At 33.3% G+C, this 24,020-nt stretch overlaps 1 protein-coding gene across 1 annotated transcript; it reads left to right on the top strand.

Moving 5' to 3' along the window:
* Positions 1-566: 566 nt before the first annotated feature.
* Positions 567-15,350, top strand: LOC123658497 (beta-secretase 1-like). Its single transcript, XM_045593901.1, has 9 exons — positions 567-796; positions 965-1,084; positions 1,580-1,732; positions 2,314-2,488; positions 2,829-3,097; positions 4,558-4,632; positions 11,055-11,162; positions 11,838-11,972; positions 14,335-15,350. Exons 1-9 carry the CDS (start codon positions 662-664, stop codon positions 14,644-14,646), a joined length of 1,482 nt encoding a protein of 493 aa, XP_045449857.1. The 5' UTR covers positions 567-661; the 3' UTR covers positions 14,647-15,350.
* The last annotated feature ends 8,670 nt before the right edge of the window (positions 15,351-24,020 follow it).

Here is a 24,020-nt window from a genome sequence, read left to right as displayed (position 1 = left end):
AAAACGCCGCGGGCGGTCTGGTGAAAACCGTGTGAAAACATGCAGCTGTGGGGGTTGTGAGCAATGATTTTATCTATGGTTGTGAGTGAATATTTCACATGGATCGGAGTAAAACTTATTTCAACATGGAGTCGCGGGAATTTATCGTTGCGTTTTTGCAGAACCTAATGAACGCCATGAATGAGAGTGAATGAGAGCATGAATGAGAGTTAACATGACAACTGTCAATGTCAAATTGTGAATGTTCCTAAAAATACATTTTTTAATTGATATACTCAAACGTGGTTTCACTTTTGAATATAATAGTAAATATAGTGTTCAAAAATTATAGCTACAACTTATTAGCCTAATTCAAAAATTATTCCTTGAATTGAATGCTTGAAATATGAAGAGATAAGTCCCTATTTGTAGATTAAACTGAAAATATGTCAAAAAGTGAAAAATGACAGTAAATGTCAAATGGTGTACCACTCGTCTCGATTATATGTTCACCGTCTACTCAGTCAATACTAATAGAAGCCACTCAAAATCCTTAGACAAAAAGTAGTACTAGGTCTTCAATATAGTATAAGGTACATACTTACTGAGAATATGCTTTTGCGGCGTGAATAATTTAGTCATATATATAATTAGTTTATGACAGTATGATCGAGAAGCAATAATGTTTACGACAAGTTTGTGTTATTTTTGTCTGCTTTTTCTTCTAAACAATTCGTATTGCGAGGAGTATAATCTTTACGGTGAAGCGGGCCAAGCTTATGCTTTGGAAATTAATATTGGACGTCCTGAACAAAAGGTAACATAAGCACTCAAACAAGTAATTTTAATAATTCTAATAGGTTATTAAAAATGTAGTTGTTATGATAAATGAATTTAATCTAGATGTACTGAAATATTTATTTAAATAAACAACCATTTACTTAAAGTTTTAAATTTAATTAAACATTCTAAATTATATTTTTAGTTGAATGTACTAGTAGATACAGGAAGCACTACATTGGCCATCGCTTCTTATGCAAGAAAAGATAGTAATAAATATTTCCGTTCTGAAAATTCTACGACTATATACAATAGTGGGAAAGAGGTAGGTGTACATTTGAGTATTAACTATCTGATTATTTTTTATTTGAAATTAAAACTGGAAATGTTTAACTTAAAAAGGAAGTTATCTATATGATGTCAATTGCACTTTTATGGGTTTCTTAGATGACTTTTTTCTGCTGTCTATATAGCATTAGATATTTTATTAAGGTTTAATATTATTTAGTTAATATAAATGGCTATTTTAAAGAACTGAACCCAATATAACAGTATAATTATTTACACTAAAGAGTACTGGAACAGTAATACTGAATATTATTTCTATTGTATAAGAAACTGAAAAACTGGTTAAGAAAAACAAAAAATTTGCACAGAGTAATAATAGAAAAATAAAATAAGAATTAATTTAGTTAATTAGACACAAAATTGACAAGAAAAAAAAAAAACAAATGTAGTTCAATAGGGTTCAGTGCTATATTTACTGTTATCTAACCTTTTTTTATTATTATTATTCCAATGATATTATAAATGTTCATAGGTACAAGCAAAATACTCGCAAGGAACATGGCTTGGGCATTTGTCATCTGATATAGTGAAATTTCCATCACTCAAATTGATACCAGAAGTAAGATGTGATATAGCTCTCATAACAAAGAGTCACAAGTTTTTCATGAATGGTTCAGGATGGCAGGTAAAACTTATTTTATTTTTTATCTTAATAATAGAAAATGTGGTAGAACCAAAACTATTGAAAGTGGTTTTCTGATATCATGTACACCTGATAGCGATCTTTACTCATAGTGGGTCCGCCAACCCGCAGTGGAACCGCGTGGTGGATTAAGCTCCAATCCTTCTCCTGCATGGAGAAAGAGGCCTATGCCCAGCAGTGGGATGTTACAGGTTGAACGTTTCACTGTTATTTTTTTTTTAATGAAATTAATAATCTTGGTAAATTGAATTGGGGGCCTAAAATTATTTCAATAATCTGCCACTTAAACTAAAAAACCAGATTTATATAAAAAACGTCTCAATTTTAAATTAAATGACAATTATAAGAGCACATTTTTTTTGTTCTGCTAGTCGGGCCAATAACCGTATACCTGATTAAAAACTAACTTAGAAAAAAACCAAAAAGCTATTTATAGATTTCGTTAATAATTTCATAATTAGAAATTAGATTTTGTTAATATATTTCTAAGTTTACTCATTAATTAAAGAACTGATGCTAAGATGTGTCTGAAATCCTGAATTTGTTTTTATTAATGATTTTAGGGACTTCTGGGCTTAGCATACTTACCAGTAGGAGCTTGGGGAGAGAATGTAGTTGTTGGTTCTTGGTTGGACTCAGTTGAAAAAGTTCTAAACAAGCCAATGTCTTTTAAACTTAAATTATGTGGTGTTCAGAGTTTAACTAATGCGACACATTATGGAAAATTTGAAATGCTTGGTAAGTGTGGAAGTATAATATAATATAAATAATTGATACGTGATAGTAACAGTTTCAAAAAAGAAGTATGTATTGTTTTCTTTATGGATAATAATGAATTGGAAACACAATGGGATGATGTTTTATTATTTAGGAAAAAAAATTAAGGTAGTTCAGAATCTTCATCTACGATAAGCTATTTACTGTTAATTTTACAGTTTTCTAATAGCATATTTTGTTTTAATGCTGACTAATTATTTTATTACTTTTAAAATCAAAATTAATGCTTATGTTTTGTCTATTAGAACATTTTAAGTGCATTTAAAATAATTTCTATCTATCTATTTATACTAATTTTCAGATGACTCTATGCCATCTTCAAGCAATGATGTAATATTTCATACTCCAATTTTACGGAAACGGTGGTATGAAGTTGGTGTTCTGTCAGTCAGAATGTCAAAACCCTTAAACAAGTCTGTTAATGCTTCATTAAAATCGTTTGATAACAACCTGACCATTGATGAGAGCGAAAATCATTATAGAGACACTTGTATAAAGCTGAATCAAGAAAAGAGTATTGTAGATAGTGGTACTACTAATATCAGGTTACCAGACAGCATATTTCGGGAGGCAAGTACATAACTGTAATTTTTTTATACCAGTAGAGTGGCAAACTACTAGCCTATAGTCTTATGTTTAAGATTATTGAAATATAATCAAACTTCTCATCCTTGGTGCACGTAGCTAACAATGCCAAGCCAAATGTAGCTACAATTTCCGGAAATATTAAATTTTACAAACACAGTAAACTAGTAGTAGAACAGTGTAGCAAAGTGCCTAAATCTTATAATTTATAGGTAAAGTAGTGATTGCCTAGTAGTGGCTCTTACAAAAACTATTTCAACTCAATCATTCAAATGGCTACTCACGGGTGGTAAAGCGTGGTGGATTAAGCTCTGATCCTTCTCCTACATAGGGAAAGAGGTCTATGCCCATCATCATCATCATCATCACTTCAGCCTATCGCAGTCTACTGCTGGACATAGGCCTCCACAAGTTTGCGTCAATAATGGCGTGAGCTCATGTGTCTTGCCCATAGTCACCATGCTGGGCAGGCGTGTTGGTGACCGCAGAGGCTTTGTCGCACCGAACCGTCTTCGGTCTTTGTATTTCAAAGCCAGCAGTTGGATGGTTAGTCCGACATCGGTCGGCTTTTTAAGTACCAAGGTGGTAGTGGAACTATTTGTCCCTTAGTTGCCTCTTACGACACCCACGGGAAGAAAGGGGATGGCTATATTCTTTAATGCCGTAACCACGCAGCAATATAGCAGTGGAATATTACAAGCCGAAGCTATGGTACAAATGATGTCCGCGTGGAATTGTGCCAAGAAAGCTGCATTTCCCCGTTGATTCGCTACTTATATAAAATTAAACAATCAGTTCCGACATTATTTTTATTTTCATTTAACTAACCTTGTCACACTATGTTACACTTCGTCATTCAGCCTCTTCATCCCCCAACATGTGACCTAATTTATTGATGGCTCCAAATAAATAAATTTCCAAATAACCTATTATAAAAGAGGCAACGTATAAATGTTCGGTTTCTAAATTTACTGAATTTTCAATTTCTGTTCTTGAACTCAATTATGTAAAAAATCTTCATGGTAATAATTTCACATTCATATAATATTTTAGTGGTCATAGCACTGGCTGTTGCGCTGGCTGTTGCGGGTTCGATTCCCTCTCACGACAAACATTTGTATCGTACATATAGATGTTTGCCGTGGTCTGGGCATTGTTCTTGTGTATTGTTTGTGTTTCCGGACCCCCAACATAGGAGAAAATCCTACTGGAGGCCGTTGAGTGTGAATTTGAACGTTTGAGTGATAATTAAAACAAATACGCGTCAGCTCAAAAATTTCTGTACCGAGCTATTCACTAATTCGGGAGCAGCGTATACAGCTTGGACTCGCCTACCTGCGTCTCACCCCTCCACACTCCGCACGATCACCCTGTCTAGGCGGCTTCGTTTTACGACTATGTAGACTGTAGACTGTGTGACTAAGTTAGTTTATATATTTTTATAGGTAGTCAATGAACTTCGAAGAGCAGCTCAGACATCGAATATGCTAATTCTAGATGAATTCTGGTACCATGGAGAGGTAAAATAATACTTCTTAATTTGTTTAAAATAGTGAAATATATTTGTACCCGAAAAAAAAGCAAAACAATCACAACTTTTTATTAATAGTTGTAAATTGTAGTGTAAAGTATTTTTATTATAGTTGTAGTGTAATAGTATAAAATTAGGAGGGGTAGGAGTAAAATAAGTAGTCGTGATTTTTAAGCTCTTTAATAATTAAATAGTTTAAAAGGTTTTTAAGTGTATTTTTTGAAATAATTATGCATATATAGAGTGTTTTACCTACCAGCTGTACATTTCCTTATATATTCACTATTCTAATATAACAAAGAACGCAATGGAGTCAGTAAAAGATACACTGTCTGAGATGGCTGATATGTTTAAAGCAAGAATGAGTGAATTCCAGCAGGAATTACAAAAATCGACATCGCCAGTCACCGCAGTCTCTCTAGCAGCAGAATTCAACAGCTTTAAAGAATTTATATTTACTACATTATCTGCACTACACCGCCAGGTTGAGTTTCTTAGCAGGGAAATGGATCGCCTGGAAATGAAAAAACGGCGTAATATGATTCTCTTGCACGGTGTTAAAGAAGAAAAATCTGAAGATACCACTGCTCGAGTAACCTCTCTAATCGCAGAATACTTGGATCTGCCTAACTTTTCCAGTTCAAGCATCAAACTCTCGTATCGTCTTGGCAGACCCTCTGATAACAGAAGCCGACCGATTGTCGTAAAGTTTACAGATATCAGTGTCCGGGATAAAGTATGGTTCGCCAAAACCAAATTCAAGGGCACTGGTATAACGCAGTCGGAGTTTCTCACCAAGGCTAGGCACGATATATTTTTAACTGCACGACAGCGCTACGGTATTGGAAAGTGCTGGACCCGTGAAGGCCGCATCTATGTGGTGACTGCAGATGGATCGAGACACCAGGTGGAATCATCTTGTGACCTGAAAGCTATTTCTCATTCACCGAATAGGACACTTGGCGGTGATAAAGTGGATGCCGGTTCCAAAAGTGCGGACAGTAAAACGATCCCTCCTCGCACAAAGCGAATAACAAGAAAATAGTGTATAATGCTTTTGTTTATATGTCTGCTTACCTTGATTTCATTGTCAGTTGTATTACTAATCTACCCACATTACATTTTTTTTTTTTTTTTTTTTTTATCTCAACTGAAATACATAACAAATTGTAGTATTGTATTACAATATAAAACCACTGTTACTCTTTTTTATTTAATTAGGAAAGCTAAATATTGGTGTAATTTAGTTTGAATTAAGTAATGTTTTATTGTTATTTATTCTTATTTTTTAACCGACTTCCAAAAAAGGAGGAGGTTCTCAATTCGACTGTATTTTTTTTTTTTTTTTTTTTTTTTATGTATGTTACATCAGAACTTTTGCCTGCGTGGACCGATTTCGACAAATTTTGTTTTAATCGAAAGGTGGTGTGTGCCAATTGGTCCTATTTAAATTTATTTGAGATCTAACAACTACTTTTCGAGTTATATCTAATAATGTGTTTTTACTTGACGCTTTTTTCGTCGACCTACGTTGTATTATACCGCATAACTTTCTACTGGATGTACCGATTTTGATAATTCTTTTTTTGTTGGAAAGGGGATATCCCTAGTTTGGTATCGTGATAAGGAAACTAGGATCTGATGATGGGATCCCAGAGGAATCGAGGGAAACTCTCGAAAATCCCTAATAACTTTTTACTGGGTGTACCGATTTTGATAATTTTTAATTTAATCGAAAGCTGATGTTTATCATGTGGTCACATATAAATTTCATCGAGATCTGATAACTACTTTTTGAGTAATCTTTAATAACGCGTAGTTGCTTGACTATTTTTTCGTCGATCTACGTTGTATTACTTGTCGATGTAATTGAAGTCGGTTTTTTTTTCGTTTGCGAGCAAACACAATTATTATGATTTCATTGTCAGTTTTATTACTAATCTACCCACATTACATTTTTTTTTTCTCTCAATTCAAATGCATAACTAGTTGTAGTTTCGATTACTGTATTTTTATCAATATTGTACTACAATATAAAACCACTTTTACTCTTTTTATTTGATTGGGAGGGCTAAATGTTGATGTGGTTTGGTTTTAAGTTTTAATGAAGTAATGTCTTATTGTTATTTATTTTCTTTTTTTTATGATTTCATTGTCACTTTTATTACTAATCTACCCGCGTTACATTGTTTATTTTTTTCTTCTTCTCAATTCAAATACATAGCAAGTTGTAGTCTCAATTACTGTATTTTATCCATTTTGTATTACAATATAAACCACTTTTACTCTTTTGTATTTAATTAGGAAAGTTAAATATCGATGTAATTTAGTTATAATTAAGTAATGTCGTATTGTTATTTATTTTTATTTTAGTCAATATTTGATCACTTTAATTTAACTTTTGTTTTTTAACAAGTACAACATTTTAATTTTAAAAATGTTTTTAAAAAGAATGTTTTTGGTAGTGCAATATTCATGTTTTATGAACTTATCTTTTAATATTTTTTTTTTGTGTTTTTTTTTTCTATTTTTTGAGGTAGGCAGACCTATTTTTAATTTTTTATTTATTATTTTATTATTGAAATAGTTTAGTGTATTAAATTCATTTCCTAATTTATTTACTCAAATGAACAAAATGTATTATGTTTTCTCCACAGCTGGCGGGTAAGACTAATAATTATATTATAATATATATTTTGTTTATTATTATTTTATTAATATTATTATTATTTGCTGTTATTATTTTAGATATACTTTATATATAATACCTATATTTGTTACTTGAAATATACTTGTTACATTAAATTACGATGGATAACAGTAATTTATATGATGACAATGATGCGTTTCTGTCTTTCTCTTCTTCTACAGAAACAAATAGTGAAGACAGTTTTCAAAGTATCCCAACACTCAACGAATGTCTTAATTCTAATTTTTCACTTTTTCCAAAGAATTTTAATGTTGTTCATATAAACGCTCAGAGTATTCCTGCACATTATCCTGACCTTTTGGCCTCATTTGATAACATAAATTTACACGCTATCCTTGTCTCTGAGTCGTAGCTTAAACCTTGTTTACCTTCAACTTCTTATTCTCTACCGGGTTTTCAGTTAATTCGAAATGACCGCATACATCGAGTTGGTGGGGGTGTTGCCATATATTTGCGTTCCTATATACCTTATAACATTGTCAGTATGTCAGCACCTCAAAACAATCCTTGTGCGGAACATCTATTCTTAGAATTAACTCTTTCTCACTCTAAGATTCTTTTATGTGTTTTTTATAATCCTTCTCTCTCTATTGACTACTTTTCTCATCTTGAAAGCCTTTTAGAACAATTTACTCCTCAGTACAGTCACACTATTTTAATGGGAGATTTTAACACATGCTTGTTGAAAAATGATTACAAATCTTTAAAACTTAATACTATTATTTCTAGGTCTAATTTAAATATCCTTCCACTTGCTGCCACGCACTCTTCTCCAAATTCTACTCCCTCTCTTCTAGACTTAATTATAGTTTCTTCCACTGACCATGTAGAAAATCATGGACAGTGTAATGCTTGTGCATTTTCTTATCATGATCTTCTTTTCCTTTCGTACAAAATAAAACCTCCGAAGGCTAAGTCAAGGATCCTTCTGCTTCGTAACTTTGGTGGTATGGACCTTAACAGCTTGCGTGAAGATGCAAACAGGATCGATTGGTCTGTGATTCAATCTGTTGATACAATCGATCAACGAGTTACTATTTTTAATTCACTTATGACTGATTTGTACAACATGCATGCTCCAGTTCGTCCAGTTCGAATAAAGCATTTGCCAGCACCCTGGCTTACCGAAGACATTAAATCTCTACAACATAAAAAGAATAAAGCGAAGGCTAAATATAGGGCTAACCCCAATATAAGAAATTGCGAGAATTATAAAAAAATAAGGAATCGCTGCAATACAATTTGTAGGGATAAGCAACGACGCTACATTCACGAACGCTTAAATGAAGAGTCTGATACTTCTAAAATTTGGAAGTTCCTACAGAAACTTGGAGTTGGAAAAACACACCAAAGTATTGATCTAAATAAATTAAATTTAGACCAGCTTAATCGGCACTTTTTATCTCCTGCTACCATAGATGATTTAACTAAATCAAATACTTTAAATCAACTTTCAGCCTTACCCACTCCAAATTTTCCTGCTTTTACTTTTTGTCAATTCACTGTAAGTGACGTTAAGAAAAACATTTTAAACATCAGCTCTGATGCCGTCGGTTCTGACAGTATTAGCCGTAGAATGATTCTTCCCATTATTGATATTATAGCTCCAATAATTACGTCTATTTTTAACTTTTCTATCCAGTCCTCTAAATTTCCTGCCGTGTGGAAAAATGTTCAAATTATCCCTTTACCTAAAAAATCAAATCCCTGTGCTTATTCCGATTTTCGACCAATTTCTATTCTTCCATTTCTGTCAAAAGTCTTCGAACGTCTTATTTATCAACAAATGACTCCTTTCCTTTCTAGACACAACCTTCTTAATCCTTTTCAGTCTGGTTTCCGCCGTGGTCATAGTACGGCTACTGCTTTAATTAAAATAACGGACGACATCAGAGCTGGTATGGACAATCAACTTGTCACGGTGTTAACATTACTAGACTTCAGTAATGCTTTTAATACTGTTGATTTTGACATACTACTTGCCGTACTTCGTTCTCTGAACATGTCTGCTGAGGTGACTGACTGGTTCCAATCTTACTTGTGTGGTCGTCAGCAACGCATACATGTTGAGGGATACTCCTCTAATTATTATACAATTAATGCTGGCGTGCCGCAAGGTGGCGTGTTGTCCCCTGTATTATTTTCTCTTTTTATTTCTTCTGTCACTAAGCACATTAACTCTCTCTACCATTTGTATGCGGATGACCTCCAAATCTACTCGCAAACTTCTCTTAGTGATCTGCCTAAATGTATTAATTTACTGAATGAGGATCTTATGAATATACAAAATTGGAGTAAATCATTTGGTTTAAAAATCAATCCTTTAAAGACGCAAGTTATTGTCATTGGTAGCCAGAAATTAATATCACGCATTATCTGGTCACAGGTCCCGTCAGTGATTGTTGACGAAATACGTATACCGATAAGCGATCAAGTGAAAAATCTTGGTATTATTTTTGACAAACACCTATCTTGGATACACCAAATAAACTTTATAAGCAAAAAACTGTTTGCAGCAATTGGGTCTCTGAGAAGGTTAAGCAACTTTCTTCCCATTCCCACTAAAGTTATGCTTGCACAGACTCTCCTTTTACCGATTCTTGACTATGCTGATACTAGTTTTGTTAATTTAAATGAGGAACAATTAAATAAACTGGAGCGCTTACAAAATCTCTGTATTCGGTTCATATTTGGTTTACGTAAATATGACCATGTTTCAGAATTTCGCAAACAGCTCAAGTGGCTACCTATCCGACTTCGCAGGAATACTCACATTCTGTCTCTCCTTTACTCAATCCTATTTAATCCTCTAACACCTTCCTATCTAAAAAATCGTTTCGAATTTCTTAGTGATACTCACGAAAGATCTCTCCGCTCTGATAATAACCTCATCCTAAAGATTCCATATCATTCTTCAACCTTTTACTCTAAATCTTTCACTGTTGAAGCCTGTCGTCTCTGGAATTCGTTGCCGCTAACTATAAGACGAGCTCAAACATTGGAATCATTCAAGAGGCTAACTAAGGCAATGTACTTGTCATCGTAATATTATTTTATTTTTATTTTTTACTTATTTATTCGTTTATCAATTTATTTTTTTCTCTGTGTATGTATTCTTCTTTGTTATCAAATTATTATGTGTTTTTGTAGGTATTTGTGTACGTGTATATGTGTGTATTTGTGTAGGTGTATTTGTAGGTATATGTATGTATATGTGTATGTATGAATATATATAATATATACTTATGTTTACGTGTATATGTGTGTATTTGTGTAGGTGTATTTGTAGGTATATGTATGTATATGTGTATGTATGAATACATATAATATATACTTATGTTTATGACTGATAGCACTTATTTTGCGCCCATATCCCCAATAACAATCAATTCTAGTCCTCTGCCCAAAGGTTGCCTGGAAGAAATCGCTGCTTTAGCGATAAGGCCGCCTGTTGCAACTAATGCAAATTTATTATTTATTTTTTTACCTAATTAAACTTATTTTATTTTTGTGTTGGTGTGCTAAAGTGTATATAAATAAATAAATAAATAAAACTTTTGTTTCTATAAATTAAGGTATAACATATTTATCAAAAATTATATTGTATGTTGTAATACATTACAGGGGTCTAGTATCCTTCTTACTAAATACTGATAATAATTGTAATTTGTTTAAAACATAATTATATGAAATATTTTTAGGCAGCCTGTTGGCCTGAACCTCAAGAATGGTCTCTACCCTCAATATCGATTGATCTTCTGAGCACAAATGCGGACAATCAGTATTTTACATTAGAAATTCCAGCACAGGTAATTTAGTAAATACTGGCTGTTAAAGAGTTTTGAAGAAACTTTTTTGTTTTTCTTTTTTCCTAACCATGATTATCATTTAAATTTTAGTAAAAGCCATAAAGTTTTATCTTAATATTTAATTACCTACTTACATGAAATGCTATTTTGGTATATGTACCGTGTATACATCTAGGTGAAAAGCGGTTGTTTTGATATTCAAGAGGACTCCAATTTAATTTTTATTTTATTTATTTGTTGATAGCATCCTGAATTTCATAGTTTATTATTTTGTTATTTCATTTTAGCGTGGTAAGTTTGAGTGTTACAGTATTATTTGGTAATTTAAGGGAAACCTGTTATTGGCAATACTACATAGCATTGACGAAAAAATAGTCAAGTAACTACGCGTTATCAAAGATTACTCCAAAAGTTAAACGTTAATATTAAACGTTATAATTTTTCCCTGGCACGTTAATCTTTGATTACCTATCGTGACTTGTTGTTATATTATATTTGCGCATTTCGTATTAATTGTTTACGAAAAGTTTATGTAACATCTCGTCGTGAATTCATCCTGTCCGCACGATATTTGCTATTTTATGTACTAGATCTTATACTTAAAGACCTATGATTAGCATTTTATTTTTGTCATAATGGTAATTATTTATGTTATTATATTTTAAATTGTTCTAGAACTTCATGCGAGTGATCACCGCTCGTAACAACAGCGGTGAAGGCGGCAGTGTTTCGGAGTTTTGCTACAAACTGGGTCTCGAGGCCGGTGGCAAGGAAACTGTTTTAGGTTATACAGCGATGGAAGGCTTACAGGTATTTTTTTTATGTCACTAGGTTGGCAAACAAGCGTAAGGCTCACCTGATGGTAACACCAAAAGCATCGCAAGCGCGTTGCCGACCCAATCCCCAATCCCCCCAGGAGCTCTGGTCACCTTACTCACCAACAGGAACACAATACTGCTTGAAAACAGTATTATTTTGCTGTGATCTTCTGTAAGGTCGAGGTACTACCCCAGTCGGGCTGCTTCCAGAGTACCTCACTTAGTTATTTTTATTTATACCGTTCGACTAGGTCGGCAATAAAGCGTACGGAGCACTTGATGGTAAGCGGTTACCGTAGGGTATAGACGCCGGCAAAACCACAAGCCCCGACCTCCCCTTGCACCTTACTCACCACAGGAACACAACACTACTTGAAAACAGTATCATTTAGCTGTGATCTTATGATGAGCGGGGTGTATCCTGCTGTGTCAACGTTCACTAGACGTAACGAACGAATTTCAATGGCTTGTCTTGTTTATTATGGGAAAATAATTGGGTATACCGATTATTATGAATCGAGCGGTACAAAAAAAATTGATGTCCACAATTTGTCTTTTCCAACGAACAACGAAAAAGACCTTTCCAAGTTTGATAAAACCTGGAACTACAAAACAGACAGTGAACTGGAAAAAAACTGAGGGTAGATTTTTTTTTTATATACAATGATAGGCTATATATAGGATATATTTTTTTATTACAGCCTATACAGTCCACTGCTGGACATAGGCCTCCACAAGTTTACGCCGAAAATAACGTGAACTCATGTGTTTTGCCCATAGTCACCACGCTGGGCAGGCGGGTTGGTGACCGCAGTACTGGCTTTGTCGCACCGAAGACGCTGCTGCCCGTTTTCGGCCTGTGTATTTCAAAGCCAGTAGTTGGATGGTTATCCCGCCACCGGTCGGCTTTTTAAGTTCCAAGGTGGTAGTGAAACTGTGATGTCCCTTAGTCGCCTCTTACGACACCCACGGGAAGAGAGGGGGTGGCTAAATTCTTTAGTACCGTAGCCACACAGTACCACTATTTCACCTGATGATAAGTGAAAATGCGGTCTAAGATAGAGCACGCTTACCTAGAAGTAACCTATTTACTCGCGACTTAAAGATCCCCAGGTTATAATTTTCTGGAAACACAGATGTATAGCTGTAGATGTCTCATTGGAGGCACACTCAGCCACAGACGAATATCACAACCAATTTGCTTATAGTTCGGACAGACTGATTGCAAATACTACTTATAAAAAATAAAATAAAAGTTTTAAAAACGATAAACTACCTTATTATTTACATTTCTATATCATCACTTTACAACACAAAATATAACTAACGAGCACAGCTTACGGCCGTTGCGCGTAAATCACGAGCATGTCGGTAACGCGAACCCATAAGATTTTACCTTACTAAAAAGTGCCCGCGTGACGCCGCGTTGGCGCAACGGTTACAGCCATGGATTGTACCTGTTGCGCTGGCGGTTGCGGGTTTGATCCCCGCACATGACAAACATTTGTATTGGCCATGCAGGTGTTTGCCGTGGTCTGGGTGTTTGTGCAGTCACTGTGGGTCTCCCCACCGTGTCTCGGAGAGCACGTTAAGCCGTCGGTCCCGGTTGTTATCATGTACACCTAATAGCGATCGTTACTCATAGTAGAATATATCCGCCAACCCATTGGAGCAGCGTGGTGAATTAAGCACTGATCCTTCTCCTACATGGGGAAAGAGGCCTATGCCCATTAGTTGGATATTACAGGCTGAAGCGTAAAAAGTGCCCTACGCGGCTAAAGAAGTTTTCACTTCAAAAATCGAATTAATTGTTTCGCAACATTTATTTAGTCTAATAACAGGAGGTAATTTTCAAAACTGGTAACGGCCCTTCTATCTTTAAAGAAAAAAATGTAAGCCGTCGTGTGACGGCTGGCAGGTGTGAAACATTTAATAAACATTTATTTTCTTTATTATACAAATTTTTTTAATTAAAAATTTCTTTAAAATCGCGACAACTCAAATTATTATTATATAGTATAGTACATATATTCCATCATATAGCGTGGCGGTGCGTAGTCACGGCCTGTATCGCTACGCCAACAATCTGATTTACCCTCGCCTATAGATATTAAACATCAAAAAAAAAATGTTTGTAATAAATAGCTTTTTTTTATTTTTTATATGGGTTACTAAAAATTTTGTTTCAAGTATTTACATTATATTAGACTTGCTTTTAAAGGAATTGAATTGTTTCCGAACTTGAGAAAAAATATCCAAAAAGTAAAAAAAAAAATGTGAGATGACCACTTTTGAAAATTAACTCCTGAATTAAAATAAGGATATCAAGCTATCTAATATTTTTCCATTTCAAGGTACTTTTCAATAGATCGGCCGGCTGGATCGGCTGGCAGCCATCAAATTGTGGACCCAAATCTCGTATAACAGGACCTCATAACTTTTCTATGTCCCTATCACTTCTATGTCAACTCACCAAACCGGTCCCAGATGTAGCAGTTTCAATAAAAGCAGCTCAGTGGACTCTTTGTGCCATATCCATAATAGCGGCTGCAGTATTAATATATTTATTAGCTCCATGTATTAAAATGTTTTTTGTACGACCATTACCGAGATCACAACAGATTTCTTTGTCTCAAGCAGCCCTGGTTGAACAAGAAGCTACATAGGTTTTTTTTATGTTCAGTATGTGCATTACTGTTTTATATATTCTTTATACAATGGTGTGTATTTTGTGCGTTAAGAGTGCGTGTTGAGTATTTCAACTGCATATTAAATTGTATTATGTCGTCACGAAATTTGTAACTTTAATATTAATTCTATTTAATTAACCGAATTAATAATAATTTAATCTCAGGTTACTTCAGGTAGCTGAGCAGCAATACCCACGCTACGATTATAAAGTTTAAAACAATCTTAATTAAATTTTTTCGCTACTATTATTATTTAAAAAATTCTCACACTTCGACAGTTAAACTATGATGAAAAAAGTTAACAAAATAGCGAGAGGTTGAAGACATTGTTTTTTAGAATGCGTGTATGTTACTTGACATTGATCTCTAATTTTATGTAATTACTAATGGTGCCTATATTTCGTAAGGATATTTATTAAATCAATGAGTGGCCTACAACTTAAATCGTGTAAGATAAACTTTACGAGTGTAAAGTATTTGAAGTTGTATAAACATTAAATTTATAAGTATGACTACCTTACTGGTTTTATCCAAATTAAGTTTAAGTTAATCTAATAAAATGTCTAATATAAAAATTGTTTTTAGTGTGGGCTATTTCGTTATCTTATACGTCAAATTGTCGTTTAAAAAGTAAATCAACATTTTATACAACGTTATATAAATATATGTTTGATAATTCAGTGATTCATACTGATTTATACAAGACTTAACAACGATATAGTATTTGTATCATTCTGTTTTTGACTTTTTGAACTTAGTAATCAAAACGGTCGATAAAAAACTGATGTTTTACAAAAAAGAAAAAATATATCGTCGGTGATACTGCAATACCGCGTTTAATTACTTTACTATACCTACTATATAACAAAAATAAAAAATGAGAGCTCGTGCGTAAAAGCTCTTTATAGTATTAGTCCTATGAGGTAAGCTCAGTGCTTTGTCTAATAAAATGCTTCAAACGAGATAAGTCATAACCGCGGGAACAACGGTTAGCCAAAGTATTTCGAAAACCTCGTATTTACGTATCATGTCATAGGAAGAGTGGTGTTTTGTTCGTTGCTCGTGAATATAAAGGAATTTTTGAAGAAAAAATGGACTTGAAAGTAAATAAATGCTAATCATTAAATGGCTGTTATGTCAATTACTCACTGAAAATGCTAATAAACTTAAAACCATGGGTACGTAAATCACAAAAGCGTTTTTAACAACAAAAAAAAATCGAATGGCTAATCTCGATACTTGGAAAAGAATACAATATTGATGATTGATAATTTAAGAAGGATACGATACTATGAAAAACGTGTATCGGGCTTAAGAAGTTCGACAACAAACGCTGTCAACTGGTACCAAAGCCTGAAAAAGCTATGTTTCTACATATTTAAGTAAAATTTTATTTTTGGACAGCAAAATTTAGACGTTTTTTTTGGATCATGACATTGATAACGAAAAAAATTTTAATCAAAAAATTTAGGTTTAGAAAGCTTTTCAATTATCTCAGTGTCTTCATTAATTATTATTAAACAACTGATTCATATTATAAACTAATTGCTCGAAGTATGTTTGTCGGCTACATTATATTCTCAGAATGTTAACTGTACAAAATATACTTATAAATAATGAAATTTTATAAATAATCGTTTATTTTATCCTTGTAACAATTACGCGTAAGTTGCAGAAATGGTCAACTTTAATACATTTTTGCGGACAGTGAAAGCATGCTTTTTTATCCACAAATTAATTAATAAAGAGTTTAACGACTAATGACTCATAAGATGAGGTAAAGTATGTAAATTCGTAGTCATTTTATAGTTCAATCATCTAAGACAAAGGGGAAAAAATTTCAAGTTTTTCCCCGCTACTGTAAAATTTTTCACTACGTACTTACGACCTTCTTGCCAGTGTTGGTTAAGCGGTATTGCAGTATCTACGACGATATTATGAGGTCAATGGACTAAAAATGTTGTAACTGTCAGAATTAAATCTCACTAATCAACTCAGTACTACCTATTAAAACTCATCTAGGATAGTCGCGTTCAATTTTTTTTTTTTTTTAAATGTACGTTTTTTTAAAAACTAGGTAATAATAATAGTAAATTAGTTTGTGATATTTTTAGTCAGAATTTAGGTCAAACGTAAGTGCTTTGATATTATCTGTTGGTAATAAGGACATTCCTATACCTATATATTAGAATTTTAAAATCACTATAAAATAGATAGATTGATTTTGTTTTAATATTTTCTTTCGCAAGTTTGTGATAGGCCATATTAATTTATAGTGTACTTAAAGAAGGCACAGACTTTTGCAGTGTTCTTTACGTCGCACAAATTTTTTATTAAAATTGACGAATAAAAACAAAACTTAAAAGTTATCAAATCATACACACATTTGTGGTCAAGAAAATGAATGAATTTTTAGAATATAATTAGTGTTAGGAAATAAAAAAGTAATAATGTGATTTTATATTATAGATGTTGTATGTCGAAAAGCTAATCAAAAGTATTATGTTCGTGTTAAAAGTAATATAATTTTTGCATTGTGCAATGATAGCTGGAAAATATTTGTAATTATCGACATCAGTAATACACTGCAATACTAAATATTTTCCATTAGTTAGTGTAATTTTTTTTTACTTTTTATTTTTTATTTATCTATTGCAGCTTAAGATCTTCGAAAAAAAATGTAATTCAATTGATTATATATATTTGTTACTCTTAATATATACGTATATTTCTTCTGTGTGTGTATTTGTCACTGAACTCGGCTGAACCGATTTGGTTAAAATTTTGAAAGTATATTTCTATGGGTTCACGAATCGTTTGAAAACACAATTGGACCCGGTCAGTAGCGCTGCTATCGGTTTGTCAGCAATCAAATTTGGTAGCTGTATTCTGGGCAGGACAACGTCTGCTGGGTCCATAAGTATATATATATGTTATATATGTGTGTGTGTGTAAATATATATATAATCAATTGAATTGCATTATAATTATAATGTAATGTGATGACCTAAAATACAATTGAAGTCTCCACTAGCGATATTAACAATTTTCGTTTCGTAGATATCGGTAGAGTAATCAAATAAGGCCAAAATATAGTCATAGTGCAATTAAATAAGGGTATTTTGGATTTTCAAATTTGTATATTTTCTGAATAAAATACATTTTCAAACAACACTAATCTAACACTTACTATTTTTCTATCTTTAAGCACCATTTTACGACACCTATAGAAATAATGAAATAGGAATAGTTTTTGTGTGTTGAGTGTATTTATTTTTCTAAGAAGTACTTTTGTAGTAGCCAATAATTGCTGCTAATATTTTGTGTATGTTTCCTATGTATATTGAAGATTCAGTATTAGTATGAATTTAAGTAATAAATACAATACAGTTGTTGTAATTTCGTAATTGTACACCGTTTCACAATGTTGTAATTTCCAGCATTAAGGGTTTTTCCATAAAATATTTCACAAATATAGCATTTATTTCTTAGATTGGTGATAAATGGTTATTAATTTATTTTTCTAACAGAAAATGTACCAAAGGATAAGAGGGTAGTGACACGTTTTGTGTGATGTATTTTGTGGAATTTCCATACTGATAACTTATTTATCTTTTTCAAGGCAACTTATACCTGCACGTGCGCAATTTAATAATTATATCTTTCTCGCTCTTTACTAATTTTTTTTATACTATAAAAATTATCTTATGAATAATCACCATAGTCTGTTGCTCTCAAACAAAAATAACGCGTCAGATTTGCATTAAAAAAATAAATATTACATAATACCATTAAAGTGAGTCATAAAGTCTAGCGAAGATAATGCACTAGAGATATTTGTAAATTTTTTATATGCCTTTAAATCTCCAAATTGTCGGAATAAATAAAATCCTAAAGCTCCTGCACAAGGCAAAGTAACACTAGACTTATAATGGTTCAATCAATAGATAATGAGGTAACTCGTCAATTGTCACCTTACACTGCTTATAATATATTACAAATTGTACCCTTGACTAGACCCATCTAGGCTTAATATATTATGATACGCTGAATCCGAATTTCGTCCGTTTACAACCCCTAATTTGAGTAAACCGCCAATAATCGCTAAAAATCACAAAAAATGCATTTTTATGCAGATAAATATATTTTTCTTTTACTTGCACAAGTAGTTTTCTTATGTATTTTATCTACACTAATGTTGTAACATTCTACTTATGTTTCCAATACTTGACTTATAATTACTACTGTTATAGCGCAGACAACAAAACACTCAATTTAAGCAATTTCACATGATGGTATAATATCCACATCGATATCGTAAAATCTCATTATAACATCGCGCGCATGCGCACAGCTGCGCTCTCATTGGTTAGATTTTAATGGCGGCAAAATCACTGTGACAATACACGTACGCGTGAATTTAATTTAATAAGTTAAAAGTTAAAAATGGATAGCGACGATGATATTTGTACGCCTCCGGATATTCTAGAATTGGCAACAAAATTAACTCACAATCTTTTGCCAGAAAAATCTAGAAAATCATATGAAAATTAACATTAACTTTCAGAATTGTACCATCCAAAATTTGAACAATTATTATAAATAAACTATTGTCAGCTTTTACTCTTGTTGTTTGATTAATTGCATTAGTGAAGATAAAGTAGTGTATGCAACTGCATATAACACGGGTATTAAAACACTCGTTACTATTATGAAACTCGCTGCGCTCGTTTCATAAACTCACACTCGTGTTTTAATGCCCTTCATTATATGACAGTTGCATAAACTACTATTAATGCGCTGGATTCAATTAAACACCTATTATTTTTCAATTGCTTATACCAAAAACTAACATTGAAATTTAAACAAATCCGCTAAATGTTAAAAATGTTTGGTTAGCTTGCTTGCGACGAACAAAAATTACATTGGTACAGTTCATAATTTTCGATAGTTTATATACCCTAATATTGTATTATAAGAACAACAGTCGTATTTATACTGTATTTGTGGTGTTACTGTTTGATGAAATTTCTAGAATGGTTTAAGTGAATGAATCTCGTGTATCGTTTTTTAGTACTTTCAATTAAATTAATTTGTGTGATGTTTTTAGATTAGCAAGTAGATAGGAGTTATTAAATACTTACCTTATTGTCGTTTGTGATTTTCTATAAATTTATTATTAAATGCGATTGAAAAAATCAAAGAAGTGATAAGAAATTAAAATGCAATCACTTATAAACTATGAGTATTTTGTTTGAATTACTTCCAATAAATGGAATGCTTGCTTATTTACATATAAACCATTGCAATGTTTAAGTAAGAGAAAAACAATTTTTAAATTTATAGCAATTATGTTGCGACATCGCCATTAAACAAAAACACATTGTCAATTTAAAAAATAATGATTTTTTCTTTTACTAGACATTGCATTGTTTTGCTATATTGTTTGTAACATTTTTTTTTAAAACGTTGCCATGATCAATAAAATAAAAACTTGATAGTTGAAATAAGAAATTAAAAACTTGTGTCGTGTATAATGTGACCAATTAGGCAAAAGGGTTTATAAGATAAATCTTATTGAATATTAGATCAAATCTTATATTTGCAATAAAGAATTCAAAAAGGTGTTTGATTTTTATTTTTTTTTCTACATGGATTTTTTAACCGTTTTAAACTGTCATTACATTAAAGAGCTGTTAGCTGCGTGGTTACAGCATTAAGAATATAACCACCGGCTCTCTCTTCCCGTGGGTGTCGTAAGACTAAGTCGACTAAGGGATAACACAGTTCCACAACCACCTTGGAACTTAAAGAGCCGACCGATGGCGAGATAACCATCAAACTGCTGGCTTTGAAATACACAGGCCGAAGACGGGCAGCAGCGTCTTCGGTGCGACAAAGCCAGCCCTGTGGTCACCAACCCAGCGTTGTGACTATAGGCAAAACACACGAGTTCACTCCATTTTTGGCGCGAACTTGTGGAGGCCTGTGTCCAGCAGTGGACTGTATTAGGCTGAAGTGAGCAACATTAAAGAGCGTAAAATTATTTTTAACTGACTTCCCAAAAAAGGAGGAGGTTCTCAATTCGACTGTATTTTTTTTTATGTATGTTACATCAGAACTTTTGACCGGGTGGACCGATTTAGACAATTTTTTTTTAATCGAAAGGTGGTGTGTGTCAATTGGTCCCATTTAAATTTATTTGAGATCCAACAACTACTTTTCGAGTTATATCTAATAATGCGTTTTTACTTGACGCTTTTTTCGTCGACCGACGTTGTATTATACCACATAACTTTCTACTAGATGTACCGATTTTGGTAATTCTTTTTTTGTTGGGAAGGGGATATCCCTAGTTTGGTACCATGATAAGGAAACCAGGATCTGATGATGGAATCCCAGAGAAATCGAGGGAAACTCGAAAATCCGCAATAACTTTTTACTGGGTATACCGATTTTGATAATTTTTAATTTAATCGAAAGCTGGTGTTTAATCGTGTGGTTACATATAAATTTTGTCGAGATCTGATAAGTACTTTTTGAGTAATCTTTGATAACGCGTAGTTACTTGACTATATTTTCGTCGATCTACGTTGTATTACTCGTCGATGTAATTGAATTCGGTTTTTTTTTTTTTCGTTTGCGAGCAAACACAATTATAATCTCACATATCTATAATTCTTTACTAATATTATAAAGAGGTAAAGTTTCTAACTTTGTTTGTTAGTAGGGGATAATCTTCGCAAATACTGATCCGATCATAAAAATTCTTTCACTAACAGAAAGCTACACTATTCAGGAGTGATATACGCTATATTTTATTGTTATTGAACCAAAAATTTAGTGAAAAACAATAGTATATGTAAATCAAGTTGGAGAAATGCGAGCGGGTACAGTACAACGAAGTGAGTACGGGTCGACTAGTAAGTACCTACCCAATAAATTCATAAGCCTTACATCATTTTGTTAGAAATTAAATAACATCTGTCGATACTATTAAGAACTTATCTTGTGTTGTTCAAGTAGCTATACTCATAATTATGTCGTCGGGGGGATTAACGCTGCATGTCGTAACACAGGTTTTTGGAATTTGCTTCGTAGGAAAAGGAAAGGACAGGAAATTGCTTTGTAACTAGTAGCACAAGTATTTAAGTACAAATATTAATCTTTTTATTTGGAAAATAAAGTAATATTATTATTATATACATAACTTTATTACATATGCTATATACCTATTATTTCATTATTAAAAATAATTTTTTTTTGAAAATCCTAAATATAAAAATTTGTACTTCGCAGTGAAAATGATGACTTGCTTTTCAAGATTAGGTACAACTTTATAGTACACAAGTTCACGCCATTTTTGGCGTGAACTTGTGGGGGCCTATGTCCAGTAGTGGACTGCGAAAGGCTGCTGTGATGATGATGATGATGATGATGATGATGACGTGATTATAGTACTTCATCATGTCAAGAAATGGGTTCATAATTTAGTCTAGTGATGAGATGATAGAGTGGTCTAGAAAATTACGAAATTCTATTTCACCTAGTTTTGCTAATACATATTTAGATTTCGAAATTATTTACATATTTAGAAATGTCACGCGTGTCTTAATGACACAATATAATAAATTAATGATCCTTGCTTTTATAATATTTTTATTTATTTTATTTTATAATTTATTGTACATCAAAAATATATTACAAACAAAGCATACAAATAGTTCCAGACAACTCTGACATAAAAAGGAAATTTACTATCTAAATTGGGTAGTTTGTATAGTTGTATAATAAACTCACATACAAAAGTCTACATTCTAATACTTATAGAAAATAGATACAGGTTTATATCACGTTACCTGAAACACGAGCCACTGTGGTGTGACGTCATATAGGTAGCTCAGCTCAGTTCAGGGCTGTAAACACTTGACATGGTTGGTGTATAAGACTTGACATGGATGTGTAAGTGACATTTAACTATCAGATTTTTCTGCAAATATAACTGATAATTTTCGTTTAGCAGACCTTGTGACTCCAGATGTACTTGTTTTATCTATTTGGCTTCCTTTCATGTTGCAAATTCCATATAATTCTCTATATCTTGTTCCAACTGAAATAATATACAATAATTATTAATTTGTTAATGGCTTTCATAGTAATTGTAAGCTTTGTTACAGTTAAAGTAATACAATCGACGTTTAGTTGATTATGACTTAGGATCTCGTTTTGCTAGTTCCAAACAACCAAACATTCCTCATTTCGATATCACCTGGCACTTAGATAATCAACTTTTCTGGAGTTTGAATGTAAGTAGTACGACTAGATCAACGATAGCTATTATAATTCATTATTTTCCCAAAAAAGACCAAATATTTATAGCTGTTAACGTTTCGCGGGAATAAAAAAGGCTTAAAATTTAGTTTAATTTTATGGCAAGAAGCGTGTTTATTTTGCCGAAATATATTTTTTGTAGCTTCTTAATAGGAAAATCAACGTTTTGAAATTGTGTAATATTTAGGGTGTAAAAATGAGGGTGACATGTTCAACCTGTGAACAAACCCTCTATAAAAAAATACAGATTAAAAAGAAAAATGTTTTGAAGTACTTTTTCAAACATAGTCGAATACCCTATCACTGCACAAGAATTTCATGACTTGTGGACCCCTCCCCCGTCCTTGTTACAGATAGTCATATTTATGAGACCCTCGCTCCTGCCTTTTTTACGTGAAGAAACTCCTTATGGGCACCTTCCGCCGCGGGGGCACCGGCACCGGAGTGGTGTGTCAGACTCTTACTGACTAAAAACTACCACGTGTGAGCAGACCTCCGCCTGAGTGGGGCGGGATAGGGTCGCGTTAACATGCACCACTTGGTTAAGGCGGTTGGCCCAAATGAAAACATCCGGGCTCCGGCGCCTAGAGGAGCGGCACCCACAAGACCACCCCTCCCGACTTGTGGGGTCTCAAGCCAGCCGAAGGTCCCCCGACCCGCAGCTGGCCACCCCACTTAAGGGACACTCAACCGTGTGCAGAATGGGGACACAGGGTCCAGGAGCGTCCCACCTCCAAGCCAAGCAGGCCTGACCTCCAACGCCCGGGTTCAATGGCGCACTGCACGGCACCCGGCACCAGTTTTGGTCCGCGGGCTCCGTCCGCAAGACCCCTACCACTCGCAGGCGATTGGCGTTCCCCTATCCGCCACCTGGGGAGTGGGGACGCGCCAGGAGATCCAGTAACTCCGTTGGGACCCCCAACCTTACCTAGCGTAACGTCACATATTTTGCATTTAACAAACAATAAATTCTTATTTGTTAAATTAAAATCTCAGTTTCTAAATTTGTGTTTTTTCTA

Source organism: Melitaea cinxia, chromosome 12, assembly GCF_905220565.1.
Source record: "Melitaea cinxia chromosome 12, ilMelCinx1.1, whole genome shotgun sequence".
In the NCBI taxonomy this organism is placed as follows: Eukaryota; Metazoa; Arthropoda; class Insecta; order Lepidoptera; family Nymphalidae; genus Melitaea; species Melitaea cinxia.
The sequence above is the reverse complement of the archived record's forward strand: the minus strand, read 5'-3'. Positions and strand labels throughout refer to the sequence as shown.